Source organism: Cuculus canorus, chromosome 5 (genome assembly GCF_017976375.1).
Source record: "Cuculus canorus isolate bCucCan1 chromosome 5, bCucCan1.pri, whole genome shotgun sequence".
NCBI classification, from domain to species: Eukaryota; Metazoa; Chordata; class Aves; order Cuculiformes; family Cuculidae; genus Cuculus; species Cuculus canorus.
The window spans coordinates 38,393,603-38,412,305 of record NC_071405.1 but is presented as its reverse complement, the minus strand read 5'-3'; the positions used below and the strand labels follow the sequence as shown (position 1 = coordinate 38,412,305).

At 34.9% G+C, this 18,703-nt stretch overlaps 1 protein-coding gene across 3 annotated transcripts in view; it reads right to left on the bottom strand.

Annotated features, from left to right (window-relative positions):
* Positions 1 to 18,703, bottom strand: part of PDE3B (phosphodiesterase 3B) — a 90,249-nt gene that overhangs the window by 13,943 nt on the left and 57,603 nt on the right. For 2 of the 3 annotated variants that reach the window (XM_054067714.1, XM_009571907.2), the window contains exons 2-9: positions 13,128 to 13,178; positions 11,995 to 12,243; positions 7,891 to 8,024; positions 5,130 to 5,236; positions 2,932 to 3,142; positions 2,401 to 2,474; positions 1,776 to 1,879; positions 886 to 1,020 (exon numbers count right to left, since the gene is read on the bottom strand). In XM_054067714.1, the coding sequence (XP_053923689.1) occupies positions 886 to 1,020; positions 1,776 to 1,879; positions 2,401 to 2,474; positions 2,932 to 3,142; positions 5,130 to 5,236; positions 7,891 to 8,024; positions 11,995 to 12,243; positions 13,128 to 13,178 (1,065 nt within the window). The remainder of the gene's footprint in view (positions 1 to 885; positions 1,021 to 1,775; positions 1,880 to 2,400; positions 2,475 to 2,931; positions 3,143 to 5,129; positions 5,237 to 7,890; positions 8,025 to 11,994; positions 12,244 to 13,127; positions 13,179 to 18,703) is intronic. The other variant, XM_054067715.1, reaches the window with a different exon arrangement.

Sequence of the window (18,703 nt, the reverse complement as noted above, 5' to 3'; positions counted from 1 at the left end):
AGTGTCTAATAAAAAAAAAAAAAGATGAAGTTATCCGTGTTGTTTTTTTCTGTCTTCAGCATAGGTGCAAGCCTGTGGTTCCAACTGCACCTGAGTGCTTCTAACCTGTTTCCTTCCTTCTCGGTGCTTGTTCCTAGCTCTACCCTTGAACAAGAGTAACAGGCATTCTACTCCAGAGTAGGAAACTATTAATGAGATACTGGCAATAATTTTGTGGACAGATTAGAAGCAAATCCAGCTCATGCTATAGCTCCATGATTTCTAAATCCAGTGTAAAGAAAGAGACAGAAGCTTTCAGATGACATCGATGAATGGGAGAAGCTGGGGAAGAGTGAACAGGATCATACTGTTGCACTTGCCATTAGATTGGCTTCAGCACAACATGAAACTGCACAGAAGAGCTTAGTAATAAGTCAGAAAGAGACAAAAGCGATACTATATGCAGAAAGCAGCATGGGAAAAAAAATCCCATTGTTTGTAGTATCAAGAGGCAAAAGACTGCCTAAAAGAGCACTTCTCTTCCCCCACAGGTGTAGCTCTGGTAGAAATATTTTACTGAAATAAAGAAAAAAGAAATGGTTGACAAACAAGGTAGCAATTCTGAAAGCAGGAGACAATTTTTCATAGAAAATGGCATATTACTACAAAACCTAGTAAGTGTGAATCTAACCTATTTTTACAGTGAGAACAAAATTCAGAAAATTTGTCTATAGATAAATCACCTTTTATGATTTACAATCAAATGGAAAAATGAGAATTTATATTTCTGCTTTTCAAATTAGCATTCATATATTTTTTGACTGCAAAATTTCTTCATGGTTTAGATAAAATACATAAGCATGACAGTTCTATATACCTTCCCCCAGGTAATAAAATATAACAAACCTGGCTAAGGATCCTTCCAGACTGGTCTCCCATTTCTTGTACAAGGTCAAAAATTTGGAAATTCCAATTGTTCATCTTCTCCATTAGTGAATCATGGTCTAACAACATTGTTTCTAATGTAGGACTCTCCTCCACCTATATGAGAGTAAGGTACTTTATCATCTCTAAAATAACAATGAAAACTAATATGCCAGTTGTATTGGCAAAAAAATGCCACACAAATGATGAATCATTATTGAAATTATTGAATAGTGCTGTAACTACAGCTATGAGAAAATCATAAATCAATAGTACAAATAGCACAGTTAATGGCTTAACTTTTCTTATTTTGGGGCAGCAGATTCTAGGGCTTTCTGAGATGGTTATATATTGTCATTCTTGTTTCTTTTTAAACAAGATGAGTTAATGAAACAAAGCAAAAAAACACATTTACTGAGCTTTGACAGATCATTAATTGAACAAGCTTTAAAAATAATTATATATAAACCCAAAATGTTAGTCAAGCTGAAACTATTTGTTTCCCTGCACTTCCAACATGTTGTACTGTATGAACATTTATCTCACAGAAACTGTCACATCTTCCATAAACTTCCAAGAGAAAGTACTAGTCAACCAATGTTTGAGCATACTATTAACATTAAATCTACACAAGTTAATTTTGATCAACAAAAAATTAATACAAATCACCATACTGTCATTTGCTACCGAAATTTACACAAGCTGAAATACACATTTGTTAAATGAAAATTTTAAATCCAACAACGCACCATTTCCCTTCTGACATTACAAGTCTTAGCAATGAAAACACCTCTCTACAGCATGTTAGAAATGATAAATAAATACTGTATTGATAAAAGTTATTGCAAGTTTTTTTACAATTGCATGCTTACAAGCAGATTATTTTGTGTTTGATTGACCATTTCCTTCCTTTCATCTTTATTCTTCTCTGTATGGTGGAAAGATTCTTTTGAAACACTAGCAATTCCAGTTTCACCTTAAAGAAAATACATAAATAAATATTATATCAATAATTGACCTGTATTTTACTACTGACTGATAATTCTCAAACTGATCATACAGATCATTCACAGAAATGTCAGTAATAAATTGCTTCTAAAACATATTCATTTAAGAATTTAATCACAAAAAATGTTAAGAACAAAATTTATTAGAAAAAACTCTTTAAAGACTGAGGAAAGCTAGAAACATAACTTTTTACTTGCAAATATTGGTTCCGTGTCTAGTTTAGCTGAGATAGCAAAGAACTTGTTTGTTATATGGAGTACAGGGTTATAAAGCTATGAGTGGAAGCCCACTATAAAATCCTCACCCTGAAGCAGGCAATATTTTTAGATTATCTTGATTATCCCAAGTCACAAATTAAAATATATATGCATAAGAGTTACTGAAAGTACAGGAAAAAAAATTAATGTAGAAATATACAAATCTTATTTTAATTGACTTTAAAAAAAAATCCAAGCTAACATAAAATATTTGTCTATTGTGAAATCCCACCTGATTTTCTGTCTTTACATTCTGCAAATTCTGGTTCTGGTGTTGGAATAGGCTTGAGTATCTGATGTCCACAGCTTACAGAATACATGAAAAATATTTACAACATTCAGTAATTTTCTTCTTTTGTTACTGCTGTGTTGTACTGAAAAATATCTATAAATTACTTTTCTTAAAAAGACATCCTTTCTAAGATTCCTCCAGCAAGTGAAGTTAGTATTTTCACCTAAACTTGGCACATACAGATTTAGTCTATACTTAGAAAATAATCAACCATCACCTCCCCATGGCTCACCTCCACAAATTAATAAAATAGAGCTAATTATTTAGAAAGTATTCAGAAATACAGTATTAAATTCCCAGGTAGGAAGTTATCAGTAGGTTGGTCTCCCCTGGATATTATAGATCATTATGAGATGATATGCCTTTTGTTCAATATTAGTATGTGTAGAGGTCTTGTTATAGTTTTTCATTTTAATTGAATTCTTTTCAATGCACATGAAGTTATTAAAAATATTACGAAGTTTACAGTACCTGCTACACATATAACCTACAGGTGTTTTAACTTGCTGCTGAAAATCTGGAGAACTAAATGTGTATCCTGGAGACCTATGTATATTAATGCTTGGTTTTGTAAGAAAATCAGCAGTATCAGGAAATTCTACAGGTGACCAGGTGCTGAAAGCCCCACCGGAGGCAGATCCATGACCAGGGGAACTCACAGGACTCACACCAGGAGAAGTACCTTCCAAAACAAACATTAAATGGGGTTCAGATTACAATAAAAACATTACTGTTTACAAAGACCAAAATTAATTGACAATAACTGACCTCAACAAAATTCTTTTACCTCATTGTTTTGCAATAAAGATAAAAAATGCTTGAGAAATTCTTAAAAACAAAGTAAAAACCCGAAATGTTGTAGTCATATTTTTGAAGCAAGAGATAAAATTGGGGAGGTTCCAGTCTGTTTTGACAGTGATACAACTTATTTTTTAATTGGTGTAATAATCTATCCAAATCTGTCGAATCAGCTATTGGAAAAAAAACCCTAAATTTTTTCATGGGTAATTAAACACAACCCCCTCCCCCCCCCCCCCCAAAAAAAAAATAATAACAACAACTCTCTCTCCCTTAGGTCCATGAAACACCCCATTCCTTTTCAAACAGCTAGGGTTTACTTCAGGCTTCTGTCTATGAAAGCCAGGAAAGCAAGCTGGTACTTTGCACCCTATGCATTTCATATGAATTTACAACACAATTTTGCAATAAGCCAAAACATCATTTCATTCCCATGTAATAATGTACAAAAGACAAGTTATTTACAAATGCCCAAGATAAGTTATAGACATAGTAAACATACTTTTATAAAAAAGAATAAAGTGCCCATGAGCAAAATAATAAGCTTTCCAAGGCTGAACTACTTACCATGCTGTAAACTCTGAAGCAATAACTCCATCATAAGTTTTATGGCTGTATAGTGCCTGATAAATTACTAAGAGAATATACAGTATTGCCCTTAAAGGAATGAATAAATTACACACTTGCAGCAGTGTCATAGGCTACATTGACTTGACTCACACATCCCAAGAGAAATATGTAATTATATTTTGTTACAGCAAAAGACAAGATGTTTCAAAGGCCACATTGCTAGGTGCAGATGCAGAAGTTTTAGAAAGCAAACGTCACTTCTCTGCTGCAAAGAACGATCTGGAAAGTCGAGAAGCAATTTGTAAACTCCCCTCCAGAACTAAAACATGTTAATACTGTAATTTTGGTTACTTTATTTCATCCTTTTTACATGTACACATTCAGCAGGTTTTAACGAATACCATTGCGCTATTTTCCACAACATTCAAAGTAGAGAAGCGGAGAAGGGACTCAGCTCTTTCCGAACACAGAACCATTGAGAATGTGTAACAACATGTTTATGTGTGGGTCTGGCTTGAGTTTGCGTGTTTCTTGGTGTTTAGAAGAGTGAAAGAAAAAAAAACCAAACCAGACAACCAAGCCATCAGGAAGTCATTCAGGGAAAACTGGTGAGTTTGGGGGTTTACAAAAAAAAATTAAAGTGCATTCATCTCTCTCATCAACCTGCACAATTAAACTTTTAGGAAACAAAATTACTAGACAGGTTGTTATTTTTAAATCATGTTAAAATGGATAGGCAAAAATGTCAAAAGTAGTCTTCAAGTTTTCACTTAATATGGGCAAATAGACTAGTTATCACCTCTGGAATACTGATATACACGTTATTTCATCACTGCTGTTACAGAGTCCACTAGCTTGTTAAACTGACAGTGTTTAGAAGAAAATCTACTCCACTCCTTCCAATAATTTGTTTAAATATTCATCTCAGATGGCTATCAGGTACTCAGGAGTGTCTAAGTGACACTGTTCCATTTAAAAAAAAACCAAAACGCATTAGTAAAAAGATGTCCCTTATTAATGTATACATACTTTGTAATTTTCAACAGATACTGACTACACTGAACATTATACCACCTTGCGGCAACACAGCATTAGGTGAATAATTAAGACTTCTACAAAGTTGATGTTACTTGTAATTTTGAGTATTCTTAGAAGTAGATAAAAATAAAATATTCTTTTAAATATATGCAACAGGCTAATGTTATGTTAGTGCTGCATCTACATAAAACCCCAACTGTAATACATTATGTACTACTACTTCGACATTCTGCCACTGAGTTATACAAATTGTACGATCTTACCTCCTCGTCTGGGACCCATATGATGAGTCAATGACATAGAAGATGATCTTTGTTTTGGTATTGCCAGCAAGTTTGCACCAAAAGACCCATTTGAACGAGATCCTTGGCTGAAAACAAAACAGTAAGATTTTTTTTTTTCCTTTCCTATCTTGCCTTCCACTTTTATTAAATAAAATGCTAATAAATAGGCAGACTGCTCTGTTAGAAGTCCACTGCCCTTCAAGAAAACAGAAGTACTGGAAAGAAGTTGAACTCAAAATCATCCTGAAAATACATGTCAACTATGTAGAATAAAAAAAGCTGGGTACTGGATGAAAGCAACAGAAAACTTTATGCTGTCCTAAAATGACATAGGAAGTGTATGCAGACCACGTGCCATAGGTCTTACTTTCTAATGTGGTATGTGCTTTTCTCAAATGTTTTAACAGAGGAGACTGTTTTCTAACAGATTTGTGAACATTTGAAAGATTGGTTACTTTGGAAATACCACGGCAATCTTACACAGCCACTCTTGCTTTTGAAATAAATTTTGCGTAGTTAGTTAATAATTTTACTTAGTATCATCTAAAAGTAAAGCGGGTTTTGACAAAAAGTCATTCTACTTCAGGATCTACATTGTTGAAGTCGATTGTTGAAATATGCCATCTGCTGTTCTAGGCATGAAATTGCACCCCAAAATTCCAATTCTATATTTCGTTTAGTAAACAAAAATGTGATATGCAATTAAAGATAAGTGCACACATGTACCTTAAAGCGCAAATATTTCATGTAAAACTAATTATTTAATTTAAGTATGGGAAAACTGTATTTACCAAAACAGTTATTTTTGTTTAATCAGATTTCAAACAGAAGTCAAACACAGAAATAATACTTGATCTCCAACTGTTTCTTTAAATGCATAAATATAAAAAATTAGTTTAAGAATAAACACAGATTTCTTCTGACGTCTGATGCTGACATTAGCCAGCTTTAAAACTATTTGGGTTAACTGACAGATTGAACTTTTCACTATTTGAATATTGTTTAGCTATCATAGTTTACATGTATTCATTTAAACCACATAAAAATGCTGCATCAGTATTTAGTGTCGGAAGTCTATATATTAAGCAAGGTCAGTTCATCTTGAACTAGTGTTTGAGTGGGAACGAAATCAAGAATTTGCATGCAAATAAAACAACAGCTCTCAAGAGTCTGGATGGATTAAAAAATTCTACAACATTAAATCAAATTTTCTAGCAATATTAATTTATTGTACCACTATGTAATATCTTAACTTTCTCTGCTCAGCTAGAATTCTGTTGAAAGCAGTCATTGTATGTAAAAAAAAATTTGATATTTGTTAAGCTTTCCTCCTAGTGAGCAGTTTGCTGTTTCACTCTGTTTATGCTATTGGACTGCTCCTCCTTGCTTCTCTTCTAACATTCATTGGATCTTTCATTGGGCTGAATCTGTTTCCCAAGGCAGGAAAAACTGCCTTTTTACTGCTGTTATTTTTCTGACAATTTATGGGGTTGACTCAGGGGCCAGAGCCAGTGGCACAAAGTGCTCCAGGAATGCAGTACTGCGTCTTATGGCAGCAGGAACAGCTACGCCAGTTCAGGTATTTCATCTAGCCTTCTCTGTAAGGCAGGTCCCCATAGGGGATTTTGAGATGATTGTATGTTAGATGTTAGAGGGAAGCTTGTAAAAATGGTCACTTGAAGATGCAAGGAGACAGGGACAGTGCAAATGTTGGCAAGAACTTTGAAGGGCAGGACACAAACCACAAAAAGTGAGCACATATTCTATGGCTGTACTGGGGCGGATAGGAGCAGGGCAGGGGAACATGACAAACTAGAAGAGCCTTGTCGTCACAGACAAGGAGTATTTTACAAGTGATGGAGTAGAAACAAGGCAGTTTTCCATAGTACTACTCTTAATCAAATGAGTTTGAGTAGGTTCTTTGGATGGTGGGAGCTGTAAGGAAACCCTCTGTAAACGTACACTGCATCTGAAGTCCCATGGTTTGTAACCTTAAAGCAATTTCTCTGGTCTCTGGTTACTTCCATTTTCAGTTACCTGTTGTACTTTTCTTACAAGAGCAAATTTTCACATTTACACATTCAAAAAACCTAAATATGTCAAGTTTCACTCATATACAACATTAAAAAAAAGAGAAAAAAACATTTATTTTAATCCTGATTAAAATTGTAATCTTAATTCTGGAAATAAAAGTTTTATTTGTACCATCTTGACTAATAAGTAGAGAAGAGATGACTTTCATCATCAAATGATGACCAGGAATAGTAAATGTTGCAATACACACAACAGTGGCTACCAAACTCAAAAAAGTTATATCATCTTTCCCATTAGATAACCAGTTTTAGGGTACGTGGAAGTCAGAAAGTGCTACATACTTTTAATATAAAGGAGAAGGGGGAAGTCAGTGAAGATTAAGAGTTTTGCAACTAGTTTGTTTTGCTACTGTGTATGTTGGACTATTTTTTAATTTCCTACTGAAACTGATACGCAGGTCTACTTATGATGACAGAGCATGCCATTCAACCTCAGAGTGACCTGATTTCTAGTTGAGATCAAACAGTTACAGAAGTATGTATAATTAGTTTGGAACATTTTCCAGTTTATGCTTGCAGAATTTGGAGACTTCATTTAAAAGATTTTACATTAAATGCTTCTACTGCTAAGTTCCAACATTACAGATATGAACAGTTTAAGAAGGGCTACGTTCATTATCGCTCTTAATATGTGGTTAAGTGCTAACCTTGATGTGTTATATTCCTGATGAGATCTCTTGCTGTTACTCCGTTCCCATCTAGAAGACGCTGATTCTATAGGAGAAATTCCTGAAGTTCTTCTCAGCTGTGGTGTTGGCAGGCTACTCCTGCTATTTAATCCCTGTTGAGCAATTCGACCATGGTTAAAATCTATATAATTGAAAACAGACATTATAATTTTATTTATTGCTTGTGAAGGCTATTTATTGTTAATTTTTTATAGTGAAATAGTAAGCATACTAGCTTACATTTACTCTTACTGCTCAGAAAAATGAGAAAGATGCAAATTATTTTTATTACTAGCAATAATTATTTTTCATATCTTTTTTCTTTCCTCAACTAAAATATGTAGAGACATTTGTACTCTGAAATCCATGTGGTCCAACAACTACTCTTCAGTGGTTTTAAAAACTGAGCTCTTATAGAGATAGTTGCTGTAGGATTATGGATCCTCTTTCTACACATCCCAATTGCATGACTACAGAGTCAGATCTCCACCTCTCAGGATAGCCTGAGATTTCAATAACTCAGATACTAAACACTGGCTGTGTGAATATTGTGGAACTTGTGGAAAATGTGATGCATAATGTACAGCATCAGTTCCGGCCCAACAAGGCTCCATCTCCACCCCCAGCCAGTTAGGCACGCTGCAGCCTGAATGCTGGGAATCAAGCTGGTACTTGAACAAAGTCCTATGCAGGACAATGGCACTCCAACAGCCCTGAATGGAAAGAAATCAGGATTTATTAGTTCTGTCTTACTGAAAGACCCCCAGAAAAGTATATACGTGTTTAAAGAGCAACTGGTAGAACCTAACTGATAGAAAAGATAGGATCACTGAACTGAAACCGCTAAGGCAGCTCTGGCATATCTGCGTCCATTACACGGATGATAACCTATACATTGCATTTTGAACAATTTTTTTTATAATACATCTGTCTCTCTCTCTGACTGCATTCAATCCACAATCCACTTCTTAACTCATACCTAGATTTGGCCATTCAGTGGAGGGAGGGAAGTAGGGGGGAGGAAGATTCTTCTGCATAATACAGATGTGTGTAATCAGATCTTGCAAAGTAAAAAAATGTTTAAAACAAAACATCCAGAGAAATATTTGCAGTATTAAGTAAGGTCTGCAGGGTCACGTGTGAGAACAGGTGACCCTTGGATACTACCACTTCAAAAGTCTGGCAGAAATAGTGACTTTGCAATTTTAAGCTTCATTAGGTGGTCAAAGATCATACTTAAGTCACATATTTAAAAAATGAAACAGTGTTAACATGAAAGTACAAATTTCTTACCCTGAAAAATCAGACTGTTTTGAGTTCTTGATACGTGGTGTACCTTGACTCAGTTTGCTTTGCTGCAAAGCTGCCGTCACAGCCACAAAAGTGGAATTGCACAGGCAGAACAAGACCACCATATCCCTCACAGAAACATGCAGTAGTCCTTAACCAGTTCTACTAGAAAGAGAAGCAGAGTGTATTCTGTATGCTATCATACAGTGGTAGTGCTCTCGGGCTGGAATGGACTTCTCAGTCAGTGGACCACATTGATCTAACCTGCATGCTCTCTACAGCATGGAGAACACAGCTGAAAATCCTCAACACTGGAGGAGAAATATCTACTCCTCAAAATAATCACACTTCAGCACCTGCACTTACTTTTTCTTTATCCTGGCTACTCTAAGGAACGAGGGAACAGTGGGGATATGAAAAATCTGCAGAGCTCTCCCCTATTAGCTAAAGAAGCAAAGAATAAACAAAACATGGGTAGCAAAGGACTCAGAAACTCCATTGTCAACTCTATGCTAGCAAAGTCCATGGTAATCAAGCACTCAGGAACTCCATTGTCAACTCTATGCTGGCAAAGTCCATGGTAATCACTATACAAGGGGAAAAGTTCCTCTGGAAAGAAAATTTAGACCATGCCAGAAATCAAAGGTTTTATCAAAAGAATTTCAGTTACCAGCAATAACAAGGTCAGGAGACAAGGGATGTGGATTCTCAAGCACTTGCCTAGATAAATCTTACTTGCATACAGTGTGAAAACTGTTAAGATCATGACTGTTGATAACACCAGAAATCCACCAATGTGGGATTCTACTGTCATACACTAGGAAAACTGCAGACAGTTCTATCATGAAAGAATTGAAAATGTTTCTATTATAGAGCAGCCCTGAGATGTTTCTTGTCTAAGATTTCCTTTTTCTTTCTTAGGAATTTAAAGAGTCTGACCAGTGAACGGCACTAACTAGGCCATTTATGTCTCCTAAGTTGTTTGCTACCAAGACACTTAGAGGGAAGAGTTAGTACTAGATAACCAGTTGTTGCTAGCCCAAGGTCTGAAGCCCAGTTTCTTTCTTTTCCTTGTTTTTTCTTGTTTTTCTATCAAAGACAACAGGCAGTGCCCTTTCAGACATAAAAAAAAATAACTGAATGCACTTTGGAAGCCAGTCAGGGAAGGGAAAAATAAGGAGAGATATACAATCCTTATCTTTAAGAAACAACTTGTTTGAAATATGGAGGAAATCTTTCATATTCCAGATTAGGGAAAGACAGAATAGGAACCTTTTAGTATAGTCTGAAAGCTCTCATTTTGAAGAAATATTTCTCGTTATTTTCTTTGGTGTGTCAATCTGGAGTTTGTGCTGACTTACCCCATTTTTGAGGGGAAGAGAAATCTTTTTTCGTTCTTATTGTAACATACATAAGGGTAGATCTATTGGCTTACCCCTAAACACATACCAAAGTAAAACATTCATTGAATTACCGTGACAAGCACTATTTTATCCACCAGGTAATTTAATATACAGAAAAGAAAATTAAAAGTAGAGTAGCAAAGTTGAATTTAAAAGAGGAGGAAAAGAGAATAGCTGTGAAAAAACATAGTATTTCACTCTCATATAGTCTTTATAACCAGTCTTCAGCAATGAATGTTTTTTTCATTTCAAACAATTTTGACTAGCTATACAGAAATTTTAAAAATCATAAGCTACATTTGCATATTCATATAAGTTATATTTTCCACATTGGTAAACCAAGCCTTAGCAGTTTTCAAAAAAGTCAACAAAGAAAAACATATAGTGAATGACTATGATTTCTACCCAAATGAGTTCTGCAGTTATCTGTGTGACATTCTGAGGAATTTCATCCTGCAATGATCCTACAGTATCTTCCACAGAGTAATCTGTAGACACTGAGCTTTTCCCCAAAAACGTTTGCCTTGACAATGGTTCCCCCAACAGACATTTCACAGTCTGTATGTGGCTTGAGACAGTTTATCTGGCTGCAAAACACTAAGCCAACAAATCGATCAGTTTGGGCCAAACTGCCCACTGCCTGGATACGGAAGCAACTATTGGCCAGCAACATCCCAGGCCAGATCCCACAATAAACAGTCTCAAGCTATAGAGACTGGCTAGCCCAGAATTATTAGCTCTAATGCACTGCAGCTGAGTTTCTATTTGAATGTTTTTCCATCACATTCCTTAGCACATCACATAGTAACTACATTCTCGCTTCTACTTATTTACACTAGATAAAGGAGAAACGACAACAGATTTACACTCTGGTCCCATAAAATGATGGGCTGCGTAGGAAGGAGTTATGTTTTGGCTTTTACTTATCTGATTTGCGTCTGTCTTATGGCTAGTTTGATGTGCAAAAGAGTAAATTTCTTTAGACAAAAAAGTCACTGAAAAAGCCACACTGACAGTAAACATTAGGTCAAGAACGTGGGAGAATCAAGAACAGCTATTTCTGCCATATCATGGGAACATAACATCTTCATTTTATACTTGCTTTTGGGGATTTTTTAAGCCTGTGTTTATTTCAAGGAATCAGGTGTGCAGAGTGCAGACCAATGCTTTTACCTGTCATCAATGACTTGAATTTGTATTTGGTACCTATCTGCATTTCATTCAATGTGTTTCCACAGCTGCTCTCTTTTGACCTTAAACATAGTTCACAGGTACTCAGTAAGGAGGCTGTTATCCATGCAGGAACATTCTTTCCAGATGAATTTTCCTTGATTTTATTTTTTTTTTTAAATTCCAACAAACACATTAATGAAAATTAAAGTCATTTGACCTTCAGCAGCTTTCGATCTCCTTTTTCAGCAGGATCCTCTATTTCAGGACAGGGGAAGAAACCAGGAAATGGTGCGAATGGACTAGCCTTTGGCCTGCATGTGCCTGAGAAAGCACCAATCAAACTGTTAATGCTTCGAAGGGAAGAAATCGCTTGTGGTGGAAGGGATGGGTCAGTCAGGAGGTCTGTTAGCATGCTTCGAGCCTCATTTAGTACTGAAAGATCAACTCCATTTCCACTGCCAGCATTCTAAAATAGATGGAAATGTTGCAAACTATTAACATGTCAAAACATTTCACAGCATTCTAAGTTTTAAATAAGCATGTTATCCATTGCAAATTAAAAACATAAAATTAAAAAAAATCAAAGCAAAGTATTTTTCTTTTAAAGAAAATATATACATATAGACATATTCAGATACCAGTTTTTGTGGGGCTTTTTCATACTATAAAAAATATTTCAGAATTCAACATTAGCTTTCAGTTTATTTTTCTCTATTTGAAATAAAGATCTGGTGCCGATTTTTTATTTTAAATTTCTCACTACTTTGTCTCAGAATTAAATTTAGTATTCAATCTCCTCCAATAACATCAACAGAAATTTTGGTGGCCTAACTGTTATAAGCCCCTTATAGAGGTACAGTTTCCATCACCTCATTGCCTTTATTAAGCCCGATTCTATTGAAACAAATCCTAACAATTCCATCAAAAAAAGTGATCAGTTTTCATTTGGCGCAATTCTCTGAACAGGAGCAGCAATAGCTGATTGGATGCCACTACTGATTTAGGAGAGAGGGAGAGAAACAAGCAATCAGGAAAAAGGGTGAAAACCTGGGTGACCTGAGTTTGGTGACTCTGCTGAGGAATCACTCCCTAACCTTATGCTAATGGATATTTTAAAAAAACCCACTCCCATCTTAGGTTTGAGACTGTTCTCATATACAGCACAAAAAGAGATCCATATCAACTTGGTCAGAACTGTTAAATATCAAGTCTCCGCTACACAGAGCTAGAATGAACTAGGACAACTTAGGTAAATTAAATATTGGTAGAATAATTGAAATCTGACAAGTTAAAGTGAACTCTACTCAATCACATTTAACAAAAGAATAATTAGATTCATAATGCTCTGACCTGGTAATAGGGCTTGTAGCATTGCTTCAAATCCCAATCCCAAAGTATCATCTGTAAAGAAAAAAAAAAAAAAAAAAAGAAAGAAAAAAAGAAGTGATATGTTAATACTTAAAGCCCAACAACGGAATAAATCTTGATTATATAATGGAACATAAAATACTTCTCCCTTCATGCTTTTAGATGTAAGTTAGGCAATTTTCTTAGTTAATGCTACTATAGTAAAAGTCAGAAAGAGCTTGAAGAAATCACATGCAGAATAACTGATGATGGAATAATTATATGACCTGATTTCAATATTTCTGGATTATTTATAAAACATTTAACATGTATACTAAACCAGGTGTTAACAGAGCTTTTATGCTTCTATTAACCTAAACATATAAAACCAAATTTATTCTAAAATACCCAAAATATTTAATTTTTTTTTTCTTTCAGGACCACTAAAACATTAGCAATTTTGCAAATACAGTGCAGAAAGAACTACATTAACAACATTTCAAAAAGACAAAAAGATCCCCCAATAGGTCAGGTTAAAAATTTGTAACCTTAAAAGCATTTTCTCTTAGAAGGTTTTGTTAGGTTTTGCTTGAATATGGTTACAAATCTACGTGTTCTGAATAACTTTACAAAACACACCAAACCCACAAAAGAACGTCAGCAACACAGTCTGAAGATACTATCAGCTTCAAGTACGTCAACAGCACTTGCTTAATTTTTCTTCTAGACTGACAAAAAAAAAAAAAACAGACAAATATTGAAATTCAGTTGTCTGTACATTTCAAAAGTGTTCAGTCTTCGTGACTTATTGACAGGTTCTAATTATTTTCTGATAAATGAATTCATTTACATAACATTCATTCAAAAATTAAACAATATAAAGACAAACTTTTTCTCCTCTTTTCCATAGCTATGGAGCACAAACGAAGTGCCAAGACCCCACTTGGTAGTTCATATTCTGAAGTCTTTCTGCTTGTTTTTACAGGTGAGAACTATTTTTAGTTTTGTTCCCCGTAGACTAACAGCTCTTTCATAAAGAAAACACAATGTTCCAGGAAGGCACTTGTCCAGCAGAAGGTGCATAATGTGTTGATAAAGAAACACAGGCTGACGTGTTTGCAGTACCCAGGCAAGGGCTGCATTTAAAGGCTCTTTTTCTCTTCTATTGCCTTCACAGAGATACCATTAAACTATGTTTAAAGTTAATAGTTATGACATCCACTTGCTATGAAGAGATCTATCATAAAGCATGTGGTCAAACGGGGAGTAAGTTATGCTATATCAGAAAGTCATATTGCATAAAGCAAGTAGATCTAAAGAACTAAAATTTTGATAATTTGAGGAGTTTGTTTAAGTGATGAATCTAGCTACCATCTCCTCATTCATCAATTTTTATATATATTTTTTTGAAAAAAAAACCTAAGCATGCAAGATGACTGTTTGCCTGTCAGTGACAAGAGTTAAGATAATGACCAGCATTATCTGTGCACACTCATTTTGTGCGATGCATTTAGTTTTAGCATGATCATAAAGATGAAGTGTTTTTTCTTCCATAACAAAATAGAAAGAGTCATCTTTCTGGGCAGCTTGGTTTTTAGTTTGGTTTTCTTCATTCTTCGATTTCTCTTTCCAGACTGGCATCTATTTACCATATCAAAAATAGGTAAACCATTCAGTTTCATTCCGTCCTCAGCTTGGGCACAAAGACTGTGTTAATCTGCTTCACTGAATTTTGACTCAACCAGCAACAAAGATCAGATGTCCACATCAGTTTTGCTGGTTGTATTAGCAACCTTTGATACTAATGGTCCACGAAATTGCGTCAGCTTGCTTGCAATCTTGCAACCTCAATTAGGGGACAAAAAGAGGTTTCCCTCCCCCCAACTCTTCTAATATTCTATATTTCTTTTAAAAGTGTGGTATGTTAGCTATTTTTGTTTATTTGTTGTAAATGAGATCTTAATAAAATGCCTATGCTCTTGCTAATTCAAGAACATTTCTGTACCAAACCTTTAACAGTTATGTCTTTACTGATGCAACCTCCTTTACTCATTCTTTAAGCCATCAGGAATTTTTACATACATGTATGTACACACACGCTCACATAAACTACTCTGGTATTATCTTGGGTGCTATGGTAAAGAAACAGGCTCAAAGTTGCAAAGGCAGAAACTACTCAATGGAAAGTGTTATTGCTATATCTTCTATCCTGTAACTCACCCAGAACATAACACAAAGTAATGTGCACAGCTCATGCAAAATCTACTTCCAATGTAAATAATGGCCTGATATTTTAAATGGCAGTGTGCCATTTTATACACAATTTTATTTTAATGAAAAATTTCACAGCCTGGGCTCATTGAAAATTTTCTGTTGTTATTTAAACAAGAAGATATAGGCTTCTCCATTGATTCCAATTTCACAGCAAAGAAGCTAAAATTATTTTGAAATAAACAGAACTCAACTTTACCTGCATGTTACCAGCAGAACTTTTCTTTAAATTACTATATATCACCATTAATTAGAAGTCATATTTCCTGAGAGAAGACCAGTGTGGTATAGTAATACAGCTAGCAGACTTTACAGTCCATAGTACCCGTAAACTTTTTGGGGTTCACTCCATGTGCCACACATTGAAGTAAGTAATGAGCTGATGAAAATTTGACGCACAAAATGGCAAGCTCTTCTACTATGCACAATGGGAAAAAAATGTAAGTCACTATACAATAGCATATTTTTTTTTCTACACTAACCAAACCGCTACGGGTTATTAATGAAAGGGAGGTACTACCTTTTCTTAGGTGATTACAATAAACCACAAGATGGCAGTCAAATGCAGAAAGCCTCCCCTACAAGAAACATTTAGTGAGAGAAGAAAAGAAACCAGCAGCATATTCTTTAGTAGACCTTCTGCAGAACTGAAATTATTTGAAGGACAAGGAGGGGTGACAGTTTTGAAGTTTAACAGCTCATAAATTCTGTTTCCTTACAGAAATGTCTCTGTTTAAACAAAAAATTTACTCCTTACTATTCTATTCAGAAACTAACTGTAAGGAAGCTTTAGTTTGTTTATTACTACCTACCAGACTTGGTTTAATTGGCCTAACTTCATGCTTTACAAGTTAAATCTGAATTACTAGAAAAGCAGCATTTTTGGCATTATTTCTGTTGACAGTATGGCAGTCAAAGCTTCAATTAATTATTGCAGATAATAAACAAAAGTTACAAAATATTCCCAGAGTTGCATTAAACTTATAACAGCAGTAAAAAGGATACCCTTTATTTTGACTTAATGTGAACGGCGCAACAGACCTTAAAATAGGTCTTAGGCAGAGCCTCAACAATTTTTGGTTTTGCAAGCGTAAGGCTTGTTGCAGAAAGATCCGTACTCTGTAATACCAAGATTTTGTAATCCCTTGCACATAACATTCTTCCTCACCTCCTCCAAAAAGAAACACCTGATCTAAGTGGGACTGGAGTCATAAAGGTTCCAAGCTACAATTTAAATATCTGTTTAGCAACTCCTACACACTTTGCCTTTTGAGCACCCATTGTCAATGCCAACATCACAGCAATCACATATTTGGGAGCTCAGCTGAAAATAAAACTGCAGTGGGCTCTGCTACTGCAGATGAACTTCAGAAAAGTGAGAAACGTAGAGCCCATAACTGTGTATTCCGGTTTACCAATCACCTTGGAGAAAAAGTTCTCATATCAACCTGACTCTTACTCCAGAGTCTCCCAGTCCATCCAAAGAGCAATGATCACACTTCCTTGATTATATGCAACTGCCTGTCAACCTGGTCAGGGTTTTGAAGGACAGTTAATAAACAATGGGAAAAAACCCTCATACATAACACAGTACTATGCTTTGATCTGTAACACTCAGGAAATGTATTTATGCTTAACTATAAAAATTAAATCTATTTGGTCTATGAAATAAATTTCCACACAGTTAAAAGAAGACCAGCCAGTGTGCAAAACCCCTTTAAGTACAAGCGACCTTTACAGATTTGTCTGCCATCAGCAGGAGTTTACATCATTGGAAATACACTTTTTTAAAGGCTAACAAAGTTGTTAAAGCTCAACAAATTCTCCACAGAGTTGCTATTCTGAAGAATGAACACTATAGTCAGTTCTATGGATGTTTCTTTCAGATCTTAGGAGATTTTAACTAATCACGTAGTAGAAATACACAGGAAAATTGACAGTAGACATCAGGTATTACCCTTTGTTTATATTTTCTCAAACAATGAAAACAGTATTTCCATGCTCCAGAGGAATTGTCATGCAATTTGAACACAGGAATTTTAGAATCAACTTATCTGACACTATTTGTAATCCAGCTATTCATTGGAAAACAGAAAAAAAAAATCCAGATTGTTGAATATTAACCCAAGAATTACTCGAATTTTATGATAGCACTTGTGCAAAGCATGTGTTGTTAGCAACATCAGAAACAGCTGTTAAAAAAAGTATAAAAGATAACAGTAACAAAGGCCTTCACTGACACAGTTTATAGTTAATACAGCAACAGAAACAAGTAGTGTTAATTTTTACAAAGAAAAGAGAAGAAAGTGCTCCTCTGAGAATCTTACAGTGTAAATAAACTGAAAAGAGATGAGAAATGGGAGAAGAGAGTCAATGAAAGCCATCAGAGCTTCACGTGCTTTAATGCTTGTTAAGAAAAGAAAACTTGTTCTGTTTGACACCACCCATTCAAATTCCATGCTCGTAAATGTTAATGGAGAAAAAATGAGTACAAAAATAAGTTTCTACTTCTGAACGAGTCTTTCATTGATCAAATATAAAAGATTGCTAGTTGCTAGTAGCATCTGTTTGACACCATTAGGCATTAGCTCTGTAAATAACTATTTCTATAGCAACCAAGCATAGAATTAACTAAACAATGAAACCAACACCATAGCAACTTGATTCAGAAATTAACTGTAAAAAATCACCTCATTTAAAAGCAAAATTCGACAAACAGATATGAAACTAGTTTACTGTAAAATATGAAAAAGGGTCCATGTCCATTTCTTCTCATGACTGCCTTTCAAACAAGACTGATGTTAGAATTATTGCTTTTATTTCTAAATTAATGTTTTGAAACAGCTTATAATCAATTAGCTTTTTAAACCCATGTAATTTAGTGATACAAACCCCAAACTCAGCAGTATACAACCTTAAAGTCTTGTTTTATTTATTCATTTATTAGTTTTTTTTTCCCTCTCTCTGTAGATTTTGAAAATCGATGTTATCAAGTAGTTAAGTTGCATTCATTATAAGACTACAGGTGATGCAACTAAGGAATTACTCTGTCAAAGCAGACATACAGACAACACTCTGTTGTGAAACCTTACAGGCCAAAACAACAGCCACTTCAGCGGACTATTGTAATCAAGACAAAATACAGCACTTAGAAAAGTATTCAATATGATACTTAAAGCATTTAGAGTCATTACGATATTTCTCTACCTACTAAACCATCCCATGAAAATAAAAGGGACAGGAAAAAAATGGTATTTTTCGAATTCTAATACTTACCACGTCCTGACTCTATACAACTTATTTATCCA